At 37.4% G+C, this 12,641-nt stretch overlaps 1 protein-coding gene and 1 long non-coding RNA gene across 4 annotated transcripts in view; both read left to right on the top strand.

Annotated features, from left to right (window-relative positions):
* Positions 1-12,641, top strand: part of LOC131160336 (probable 3-hydroxyisobutyrate dehydrogenase, mitochondrial) — a 126,355-nt gene that overhangs the window by 28,442 nt on the left and 85,272 nt on the right. For all 3 annotated transcript variants that reach the window (XM_058115928.1, XM_058115929.1, XM_058115930.1), the window contains exon 4: positions 3,109-3,259. In XM_058115928.1, coding sequence (XP_057971911.1) covers positions 3,109-3,259 — 151 coding nt within the window. The remainder of the gene's footprint in view (positions 1-3,108; positions 3,260-12,641) is intronic.
* Positions 10,475-11,340, top strand: LOC131160337 (uncharacterized). Its single transcript, XR_009138011.1, has 2 exons — positions 10,475-10,585; positions 10,701-11,340. It is a non-coding gene; the product is annotated as an uncharacterized LOC131160337 (long non-coding RNA).

Below are 12,641 nucleotides of genomic sequence, written 5' to 3'. Positions count from 1 at the left end.
GAAAATCAATATTTCTTTCAGTCTTAGGTTATTTCTAATACTCCTATTACTCTTCTTCACACTTTTGATGACATGTCTTCTTCTATAAAGCGATTTAAACTAGGTGTGGTGTATCATCGACGTCCTCCTCCTTCTTCAATGCCCCTTCCAGACATTGATCATTTGATTCTGCGGTTCCTTGGCGCTCCACCCGGGTTACACATCCATCGGATAGGTATGGTTTTTGTCATACCTCACTTATTGACACTCTCGACACTGTTCTGTTCCTCACTCATATACCCAGGCAGCCACCCAAGCATGTTGGCAGCAGGCCATGCAAGAAGAAATCCAAGATCTTCAAGATAATCACACTTGGGATCTTGTGACTTGTCCCTCTGGAATCAAATTGTAAATGGGTGTACTAAGTCAAGTATCGGTCTGATAGGTCACTGGACAGATATAAGGCCTGTCTTGTGGCTCTTGGGAACTAGTGGGAGTATGGTATTGATTATGAAGAGACCTTGGCACCTGTTGCCAAAATGACTACTATGCGGATTATCTTGACACTTGCTGCCTCGCAGGGGTGGTCTCTCTGGCAGATGGATGTGAAGAATGCTTTTCTACGTTGGGATTTAAAGGAAGAAATCTATATGTCTCCACCTCTCGGCATGTTTGCTGCACCTTCCTCAGAGGTTTCTCCGCTACGCCGATCCTTGTATGGACTGAAACAGCCTCTGCGTGCATGGTTTGGTAAATTTCGCTCTACCCTGCTTGCTTTTCATTTTACTCAGAGTCAGTTTGATTCCTCTCTTTTTCTTCGCAAGACTTCTGGAGGAATTGTATTGCTTCTGATATATGTTGATGACATTGTAATTACTGGCTTTGATACTGAGTTAATTAAGCAATTACAACAGCATCTGAAGGCCTCTTTTCACATGAAAGATCTTGGTCTCCTTCTGTACTTTCTATCAGATCCATCCTTGTATGGACAGCTTGTTGGGAGTTTGAACTACTTAACAATTACTCGTCCTGATATTTCTTTTGCTGTGCAGCAAGTCAGCCAATTTATGCAGTTCCCAACATCTTCATTTAGCCGCTGTCCGTCGCATTATCTGATATCTGAATGGCACCTCTACACGCGGGTTGTTCTTTCCTAAGGAATCTTCCTTACAGTTGGTGGGGTATAGTGATGCTGATTGGGCCAGACGTGCGGAAACTCGTTGCTCTATTACTGGCTGGTGCATGTTCTTAGGCCAAGCACTCATTTCTTGGAAGAGTAAGAAGCAAGACAGAGTTTCCAAATCCTCCACCGAGTCTGAGTATCGTGCTATGTCTTCCGCATGCTCTTAGATCACATGGCTTCGTGGGGTATTGGGTGAACTTGGTTTTTCTCAGCTTCATTCCACTCCTCTTCATGCTGATAATACCAATGCTATTCAGATCGCCGCTAATCCTGTCTTCCATGAGCGTACGAAACATATCAAAGTCGATTGCCAGTCCATACGTGAATCCTTTGACAAACGAGTGATTACTCTTCCTCACATTTCCACCGAACATCAAACTGCAGACATATTCACTAAAGCTCTTTATCGGCACTGACATCAGTTCTTGGTTGACAAATTGATGCTTCTTGATTTACCAGCATCAATTTGAGGGGGATGTTAACAGGGATAATTCAGGCAATTAGGCTGTAAATAATGCTGAAAATCTGGAAGCATTTAAGTGCTGAAAATCAGGCAATTAGGCTGTAAATAATGCTGAAAATCTGGCAGCATTAAGTGCTGAAAATCAGGCAACAGCTATGTAAATCTCTTCTATATAATAAAAGCAAACCTGATGGAAAGGGCATTCAGACAGACCAAAATTAACAATAATTAGGTGACATAACCACCCTTAGGGCAAACAAAGGTTAGTGGTGACTCCGTAGAGCCTAAAAATATAAATTAGACAGTATTTTTTGGTCACCGTCCCTATCGAGGCATTGGATCCCCAGTCTGCATGTGTTGACAGTGATATATGGTCAAGGACACTTGTGAGAAACAACATCTGATAGATGCTTGAGAGATGAAAAGCCTAGGTGAAGGGCCTCCCTAAACAAACCTTAGTTCAAGTCTACTAAGATAAGGTTGTCTAGAATGTCATCAGCATTGATAAAGAGACCCCACCATGACCTGTAGGGAGAGCTCACCATGTCTACAAGTCTCCATGACCACTCTTGGGCACGTGCATTACCCATTGTGTAAGGGTCAAACATAATACAATTAACTATTACTCCATAGTTGTGAGCATTTCAATATCTAGGGCAAAATGGCTACTTTACTAATTTTTCTTTAGATAAAAAAAATTCCTTTAAAAAATGATTAAAATAATTGTTTTCCCTTGATTTTGAAATTCACCCTAGAGTTTGCTTAGTTACAATGCGCAATCAACACGTGCCCTTAAAATATGCTATAAGCCTATAGGAAAGCCCTTCCTCTTCACTGTTGGTTCCATAACCTGTCTTTTACCAATCCCTTTTTATCTCAATTTTTCTGCAAACCCTAACTTTAGTCTTCAAGAGACTGCTGGATTCTTGCAACACCCTGCGTCAAACTTCACACATGCTTAAACCATTTCATGCTTTTATGCAAGTTATGCTTGAATTATAATGTTGATGACAGAAAAATATAAATCTGCAATCATGTATCCATTTTAATTGCAGTTAGACAAAATTACAAGCAATACCGAGCATGGACTCTATAGGAGGGGAAAATATGAAAATGCTAATAATCTCTCTGTCTGAAACTGCTTAGTTTTGACGTGTATTTATAAATGGTTACCATCTCATTATGAGCTAGGTAAGGCATTGCATTTTTTTCCCCTGAAAGTAGAGACAACCAACAAAACAATTTAGGTGAGAAAAGCCTTCATGAAGCAATAAGATTTTATGAAAGCATGATCACAAGATCATTGCAACTGTAACCATCCAAGGACATCATCTAGACTGCATTTTACAGTCTACTTTCAGGCTGTCTCAGATTCCGTTAGCATGGGAACAAAATCTCTTGATATCATGGATAATTTTGCAGTTTTATTGTTCTTTGACTCTACATGCATGCAGCCATGAGCAGACCAGTCTTATTTATGTAGGTATTGGATGTTTACACTGGGCCAGATGGTTTGATAACTGGTGGCAATCCTCTAAGGCCTTCACTGTTTATAGATTCATCTACAGTTGATCCCCAAACGTCCAGACAGCTTTCTGTTTCTATATCCAAATGTCTTTTGAAAGATAATAAAGGTAACACTAATGACCAAATTAAAATGTGCTAGATATTAAATTTTTTAGAATGTATTTCTAATTGATCATGCTTGCTGCTTTTGTACTTTCATTTGGATTTTTTTAGCTTGTAATTGGTTGTGCTAACTATTCCTTTACAGATGTAGAATCAAAAAGATGTACATGCAGTTTGTCGTTCATTTGTCTGGCATCAAATGGTTCCATGTTCGGGGTGTTGTTGTATGGTGTGATCAAATGACGGAATGCATGAAATATATTAATATGTTGATTCCCATGTGTGCTCACCCCTCTGCCTGTATTTATGTGTTTGTGTAGCAAATGTGTATGCTTACGTTTTATACATTGTCAATATTTTTTGATCAGTTTCTTCTCCTCTTCTATTTGTTCATTGTCCATTTTTGACCAATTTCTTCTCCTCTTCTGTTTTTAGGGAGATTTTGATGTCTTGTGTCCAAATTCTGACAGATTTGAGGGAAGTAAGGTGTATGCTCGTCAAAAGGCAGCTCCTATGGTTGCTGAGATGAGGAAGGTGTTTGAAGAGAAGAGAGAAAATATTGGTGTGATGGGCAAAGTTTTTAAAAGAAATTCTAAAGAACTTAATATGGATACAAGGAAGGAGGTTGGGTGTGGCAATTGGGAAAGAAAAGGAAAGGAGGTAAAGAAATGGGGGATTTTTCTGATTCAAAAAGTGATGATCTTAGTGAATTTGACTGTTGTGGTGGGTTGTTGGATGAGATTTGAAAACAATATGGGTACATTTCTGATTCTTGTGATGAAGTAGGGGATTTATCTTTCTGTTCATCCTCGCCCATTGGAAGATCTGGAGGGAGTGTCTATTTTTGATAATGATGGTTTGGTCTACAATTTACAGTGTAATGATGGAATTTTGCCTACTCCCGTGGAGGAAATTCCTAAGAAGGAGCTCAAGATCTTTTGGATAAAATGGATTTACTGTTAAGTGATATTGGAGGAAATGAAGTACGCTTGGATGGTGACAAAGTTGATAGATGAAGGGTCTAAGGGAATTATTGAATTTGAAGAGCTTGGTAAATTATAACGGAAAGAGTTTGAAAAGGGATTTTCTTGGTTAAATTTGTGTAGTTTCATGTTGTGATCTTGTGTTTTTCTGTTTTTTTTTTTTTTTGTTTCCTTTTTTCTGTTTTATTTGGTGGACTCCTTGTCCCTGCACGTTGTACCTTCTTTTTTCCCTATCTAATATACTTTCTTTTATTATCAATTTGTTTTTTTTTGTCCTCTCTTCATACTTTGAACAAATCTAGTCTTTTTGATGCCATGCTTTGTGGAAACTTGAGCATCTTGTATTAATGTTTGTGATTATTTTTCATGTTCACTTGTGATGTAAACCAAAAGAGACGTGTGTTAGACAAAGTTCATCCAATTCCTTTATGATGTATTTAAGGAGTCACTAAAGGTCTCTTTTTCATAGTTGTTTGTATGCAGGCGCATACTATGATCCATTAAGGTGTGATTTAATTTGACCATTTCTATTTCTTAGACCTAACTTAGAAATCTTTATTTTGTGTCAATAATTATTTTAGAAACATCGTGTAACTTTCTAGTGAATATGAAAGATGATCCTTGTTCAATCTTCCAAATCTGTGCAATTGATCATCATAGTTAAAAAGTGACATAAAAGTTGTTAACTGAAAGATAGAAGAGGTTGGCGGTGCTAATGATCAAAATCATATCCAAGAGTGATCAAAATCATATCCAAGAGAATGCACATATACTGACTTGGTTGGGATTATTTTTAAATTACTCAAATTATAGATGGACGCCTTCTTAAATAGGTTAGAAACTTAGAATTAATGGAGCTCCATGTGTAACTAAAGTAATAATACAAAAAGCACCATAGAGACAAAATGAGAAATGTACCCTTAAAAGCATTAAAATTGGGTTGGACAATTATATGCCCCCCACTCCCATTCCCTACCCCCAGCAAAAGAACGTTAAGCCTGGGTGCTAGACAAGATGTTTGTGTGGTTCATAAGCTTGGTCAAGTTTCTACCAAGCAACTTGTTTAGATTTACGCTTGTTGACCAGCCAAAAAATGTGTTTGGCCGAGGGCGTGACAAAATGGTTGTTAAAGAAATTAGATATAACTTTGCTAAACTCATCCTGTGATGCACTCAATGCCCTAATCTTTCCACACACAGTCGATCCTAAGCCCAGGTAAACGAGTATTGCATTAGGTGGTTGACAACCAGTGTAAAACTTGTTAGATCTATATGATATGAATTCTTATTGATTATTCGCTAAGGCATCCTTTACGAGTGATGTGTTGCATTTATACCACTCATGTGCAGCGAAAAATGGGCGAGGATAGGTTAGGTAGTTGCCTTGAATTGACATGCCATGTTGGTGCCTAGGTAATGTGTTAGATATGTGAGGGTTCTCACATCATTCTAGATGTGGGCAGGTAAAAAAAGTTAGTTGATAAAAATATGGAGATGGTGGATACAATGATAGAAAAATTAATGTAATTGGAAAAGAAAAATATAAGAATGTGGGAGGAATCATCATAACAAATACTTAAAACATAATGTCGTAGATGTCAAAGGGGCAAGAGATAGAATCATAAAAATCAAGATGGTCTTGTCTTGTGCCAAGGGATAATAAATGTCATTATTGTTTATGCTCCTCAAATAGGCTTAGCAAAAAACCTTAAGAGACAATTTTGGGAAGTTATGGATAGTGTTATTCTAGGGATATTAGGGACTAAGAAAACTTTGTAAGAGCTGATTTGAATGGATACTTTGGAAAGGATAATAAAGGTTATGATAAGATGCATGGAGGACATGGAAATGGAGATAAAATGAGGTTGGGGATATAATCTTAAGACTTTGCATGTCATATGATCTTCTTACAATGAATACTTGCTTTAAGAAGGAGAAAAACACTTAATAACCTTCAGTGGAAAAATAAAAGTCAAATAAATTTATTCTTAACTTGGAGGGTAGATCGTTTATGATCTAAGGATTGCAAAGTTATCGTAGGTTAAAGCTTAACTAGGCAACATAGAGTTTTAGTATTAGATATATGTATTAAAAAATGGAAGAGAAAGGGTAACATAAATTAGTGTAGAAGAATTAGGTAGCAACCTAAAGGGACAAATTATAATAAAATTTAAAGATAAAAAGATCAAAGATGCTGATTAGACAATAGGGGATGCTGTAGACACAAACAATCTTTGGAGTAGGGTAGCCATCTATTAAAATGATAGAAAAAGAGATTTTAGGAGAATCAAGAGGAAGATTCTCAGATTGTAAAGAAAGTTGGTGGTGAGATCATAATGTTAAAAAAGTTGGGTAGACAAAAATAATTTGGTATAAAACATGGCAAAAATTTGGAAACATGGGAAACTTTGAAAAGTATAAGGAGGCGAGAAAAGATACAAAAAAGGTCATTAGCGAAGTATGGTAGATTAGATACAAAAGAAGGGAAAGGGAAATATTTAAACCTGCTAGAGCTAGAGAAAGGAAGAAGGAAGGGTAATGTAAAATGTATAAAAAGTGACAATAATATATTTTTGGTTAATGAAGATGTAAAAAAAAAAAAAAAAAAAAAGGATGACAAAGTTACTTTAATAAGCTATTTAATGAAAATCAAGTAGAAGACCTAAATGTAGAATTGACAAATGAGGAAAAGACTAAAAATACAAGATTTATTTGCAAAATTAGAGTTGATTAAAAAAGATGAAAAATGGAAAATCTCTAGGATGGATAACATCCCAATTGAAGTTTGGAAATGCCTATGTGATAACGAATTATATGGTTAACCAATTTATTTAACACGATTATAAAAACTAAGAACATGCCAAGCGAATGGATGAAAAGCACTTTATACTTGTATTCAGAAATAAAGGAGATAACAACTACCAAGAAATTAAACTTATGAGTCATACAATGAAATTGTGGGAAAGGGTAGTTATACAAAGATTAAGTTTAGAAGTGAGGATATCTTAAAATCAATTTGGTTTTATGCATATGAGATCTACTATAGAAGCTATATATATTTAAAGAAGATTAATGGAAAAGCCTAGGGAAAAGAAGAGGAACTTGTATAAGGTTTTTATTGACCTTAAGAAAGCAAATGATAGGGTAACTAGGGAAGTTTGTGGTGGGTTTTAGAAAAAAAGAAGGCGTATGTAGTTGGTATATTGATGTCATTAAGGATATGTACGATGGAGTAGTGACTAATGCTAGGACTACAGATGGAGAGAATAGGAAATTTCCAATCACAATATGTGTTCATCAAGGGTTTGTTTGGACCCTTATCTTTTTGCCCTAGTGAATGAACTTACTAGGAGTATCTAAAATGAGGTTTCATGGCGTATGTTGTTTGCAGATAAAACTAGGGATGGAGTAGAGTCTAAGTTATAATTTTGGAGAGAAGCTTCAGAATCTAGAGGTTTTAGGATGAGTAAAAATAAGATAGAATATATGAAATGTAGTTTAACTCATAGTAGGAGGAATATTGGAGAAAAGATTAAACTTGATGATTAAGAAACCAATAGCACTAGTAGATTTCAATACCTTGGATCCATTACACAAGCTAAAGTAAAATTGAAGGAGATGTAATAGATAAAGTTAAAGCAGGTTGGATAAAATGAGAAGTGCTCCGGATGTGTTGTGTGATTGTAGTATACCTTTAAAATTAAGAGGGAAGTTCTATAAGACAGCTGTAAGACCACCTATGCTATATGGATTAGAATATTGGGCAATTAAGAAAAATATATCCAAAAAGTAAAAATTGGTGAGATGATGAGAGTGCTAAGGTGGATGAGTGGTAAAATGTTAAAAGATAAGGCGTAGCTCCTCTAAAGGATAAGAGAAGGGAGGGGCTGCTTAGATGGTTTGGGCATGTGCAACGTAGGTCAAGTAGTGCACCAATGTGGAGGAGTGAGCTAGTTACTATAAGGAGTAGCAGAAGGGGTAGGAGGAGAAGGGGTGAGACTAGACCTAAAATAACTTGGAATGAGATAGTAAAGATTTAATAGCCTTGAATTTGTTGGAAGAAATTGCCCATGATCATGTAAATTGGCATAAAAGGACTCATGTAGCCAACCCAACTAGTGGGACTTAAGGCTTGTTTTGTTGTTGGATAGGACTCTGCTGACAATTACCTATGTGGGGAGATGAACAAGTGGTACAGAGGCATGTTAATCCCTGGGAGCTTGATAGTGGAGCAGAGTGAATCCATGCCCCACTCAGGTGAAACTAGGCATGTGACATGAGCCTATGATGTGATGATGAGGATGCCATGTATTTGAGGGGTAGATTGTGTCCCTTTCCTAATCCCATGCCGATTGTGGATGGGATATTTGTGTTTCTTATAAGCATGTGCATGTGAAAACATAATGAAATTTCTGTATTTCTTGAATTCAATCTTTGTACATCCTAATTTACAATATATAATACAATCGAAGGTTCTAAATATGGAAACAATCTCCCTATAGAATCACTCTCAATAATATACAATCTTCTATATTTACCTACTTTCCTAATTTACTCAATATACCCAAGGATACTTGGGATTTCAACACTCCCCTTCAAGTTGGATCATAGATATTGATCATATCCAACTTGCTAACACTTTAGTAAAGATGTTTGCAGTTTGTTCCTTGGTAGGTACATAAGTCATACAGATGGTTCATTATTCAACCTTCTCTTTGTTAAAATATCAGTCTACTTCCATATGCTTAGTCCTGTCATGTTGAACTGGATTGAGAGAGATACTGATGGCTGCTTTGTTGTCACAATAGAGTTTGATAGGGAATTTCACCGGAATTTGTAATTCTTCCAAGAGTTTTCGTAACCACATTCCTTCACATATTCCTTGTGCAACTGCCCTGAATTCAGCTTCAGCATTGCTTCGAGCCACTACATTCTATTTTTTGCTCCTCCAAGTTACCAAATTTCCCCATACAGAGGTGCAATATCCAGTGGTAGACCTTCTGTCTTCCGCTGATCCTGCCCAATCTGCATCTGTGAAGATTTCTACTTCCTTGCTTTCACATTTCTTGAAGAAAAGTCCTTTTCTCGGAAAACCCTTGAGGTACCTAAAGATCTTATACACAACATCTAGATGAGTCTTTTTCGGTGAATGCATGTGTTGGCTTACCACACTTACCGCAAATGCAATGTCAGGTATGGTATGCGATAGGTAAATTAGTTTACCAACCAATCTCTGATACCTTTCTTTTTCAACTAGTATTCCACATTCTTTGACCTTTTTACGGCTTCAAGTGGAGTTTCACTAGGTTTGTAACAAAGCATGACAGTTTCGGTTAGGAGATCAAGGATATACTTTTGCTGAGAGACACTAATACCTTTTTTTGATCTAGCAATTTCCATTCCCAAGAAGTACCGCATTTGTCCTAAGTCTTTAACTTTAAACTCAGCAGCTAGGACTTTCTTTAATCTTTCCATCTCCACTGTATCATCTCCTGTTAGGATTATATCATCAACATATACTATCAGAATTGTTTTCTTACCACTTTCAGACTGTTGGAAGAACATAGTGTGATCTTATTGCCCTTGTCGATATCCCAAATTTTTAATCACTTTTGCAAATCTATCGAACCATGCTCTGGGAGATTGATCGAGTCCATACAAGGACTTCTTGAGTTTACATACTCTGTTTTTTTCACCTTTCTTACTGAAACCTGGTGGTATTGTCATGTAGACTTCTTCTTCTAACTCGCCATTTAGAAATGCATTCTTAATGTTGAGTTGCTATAGTGGCCAATCTAAGTTAGCTGCCAAGGACAAGAGGACCCGAATTGTATTCAATTTTTCCACTGGTGCAATGTCTCAATGTAGTCAATGCCATAAGTCTGTGTAAATCCTTTTGCAACGAGTCTGGCTTTATATCGTTCAATTGTCCCATCAGCTTTATATTTCACTGTGAAGACCCATTTACATCCAACTGGCTTCTTCCCTCTCAGCAAATTCATAACGTCTCAAGTTTCATTTTTCTCCGGGGCCCACATTTCCTCCATGAAAACCTCCCTCCATTCAGGAACTTCTAGGGCTTCCTGAATATTCTTTGAAATTTTCATCCTGTCAAGGTTACAGGTAAAAGCACGATATCCTATGGATAGGCTTTTATAAGACATGTATTTTGACTAGGGATATTGAGTACATGACCTGGTTTGTTTTCTGAATGCAATGGGTAAATTGATGTCATTAGGTGCAGGCTTATTATAAGGGAGCTCATGACCATCTATTACCTGATCGGGATTGGGCATGGACTCATGGTTGCTCGGAGCTATCGCCGGTTCCGACTCTCTTGGTGCCTCAGGTATGAGATTCTCCTTGTTCTTTGTGTTTGGCTTTCTTGAGTAAACAAGTATTTCTGTGTTGTTTTGTTTTTCTACATCTCCCCCTAAGGTTAAGTGATCTTTTGTACATGACAGGTCAGGAAATGATGCAATGAGAGGCTCAGGAAATGATGCAATGGGAGACTCAGAAGATGGCACATCAGTAGTAGAGAAATCAAAGAACCGATCTTCACTCCATGTCTCCCCCTGAAGAAAGGGCTTTGGGAAGTAACGAGTGGTTTCAAAGAGCGTGACATCAAGGCTAACATACAGTTTTTGTGTGATAGGATCATAACATTTGTAGCCTTTCTGAGTAGGAGAGTAACCAACAAAAACACACTTAATGGAACGAGGATCCAATTTATCCCGATTGTGAGCATGAACATGAACAAAGGCAGTACATCCAAAGATTTTCAGAGAGAGCTTGGAGTGGAGCCGAGAGGAGTGGTGAAGCAAAGAACCCGACTAGGCATTCGATTAATGAGAAATGTAGCTATCAAAATGGCATCACCCCAAAAATACTTTTTCATATTTGTAGTTAACATCAATGCTCGAGCTACTTCAAGAATATGTCTATTTTTACGTTCAGCCACCCCATTTTGTTGAGGGGTATGCACACAGGAACTTTGATAAACAATTCCATTTTCTTGAAGATAATGTCCCACGATATCATTGAAATATTCCGTACAATTATCAGTACGTAAAATTTGAATGTGAGTTTGGAATTGTGTTTGAAGCATGGAGTGGAAACTGACGAAAATAGAACGGATTTCAGTTTTATCTTTCAACAAGTAAACCCAACAAATATGAGTATGATCATCAATAAAAATAACAAACCATCTCATGTGAGTGCGATTAAGAGAGCATGAGGGCCCCCATAAATCACTGTGAATCATAGCAAAGGGTCTGGATGGTTTGTATGTGGATTTTGGAAAGGAATTACGTTGGTGTTTTGCAAGTTCACAAATCTCACACTGAAATTCAGAAGACGTTTTATTTGAAAAAATGGAAGGAAATAAACATCTTAGATATTGAAAATTTGGATGACCCATCCTAGAATGCCATAACAAAATTTCACTATCCTTAGATTCAGATGCAGAATCACAAATAACAGTTTTACATTGTTTACTCACATTCACCTCCTCAAAGTAGTAGAGTCCCTTACACTCCTTAGATCTACCAATCGTCTTTCTTGATGATAGGTCCTAAAAAACACAGTGAGAGGGAAGAAATTTAGCATAACAATTGGAATTCTTAGTCAACTGGCTAATGGATAGTAAGTTGCAGGATAAATTAGGAACATGAAGAACGGACTCTAGTGTGATAGATTCAGAGAGTTGGATATTCCCTTTGTCTGCGACAAACGAGAGTGACCCATCTGCAATTTTAACTTTCAAATTTCCAGCACAGGGTGAATATGATGAAAAAAGATGGTAGGCATGGGTCATGTGGTCAGAAGCACCAGAATCAATAATCTAAGGAGTTTTGGATCTAGAGGTTATATTTAATGCTTGCAAAAAATTACCTCTTTGGGCTAAAAGACCTGAAGAAATATTTGTGAAAGAATCAACGGGCGTAGCAATTTCATCAAATTGTATCGACACAGGTGCGTCAAAACGAAAAAAATCATTCAAGACACTAGGCTCCAACAGTAAACAATCATCCAGTAAACTCGTTTCGGCCTCCTGAATCGGCCAGCATTCTGCCTCCTCTTTAGACTTTGTTCTCAGTTCCTTGTCAGTGCTTTGAAATCTAAGAATTGAGGTCGGAGAATGCACAGTCCGAGACTCCGTACAACAATCGCGAACCGGAGTTGTCGAAAAATCGATCAACGTCGACGGAGCTCCAAACGCAGGTGACTTGAAATTCGTCGAAGCGTCAAACCCCCTAAGGCGCAACATAGTCATATCATATACAATAGTAGCCTCTTCGGGCGTGTCAAAAGTCCCAAGCTAGACCTGCAATCTTCGGACAAGATCTCGGATCTCTGCCGCCCATTTCCAGCACAATCGTTGTTGGATGCCGCGATACTTCATC

Source organism: Malania oleifera, chromosome 7 (genome assembly GCF_029873635.1).
Source record: "Malania oleifera isolate guangnan ecotype guangnan chromosome 7, ASM2987363v1, whole genome shotgun sequence".
Classification (NCBI taxonomy): domain Eukaryota; kingdom Viridiplantae; phylum Streptophyta; class Magnoliopsida; order Santalales; family Ximeniaceae; genus Malania; species Malania oleifera.
This window is presented reverse-complemented; position numbering and strand designations above follow the sequence as displayed.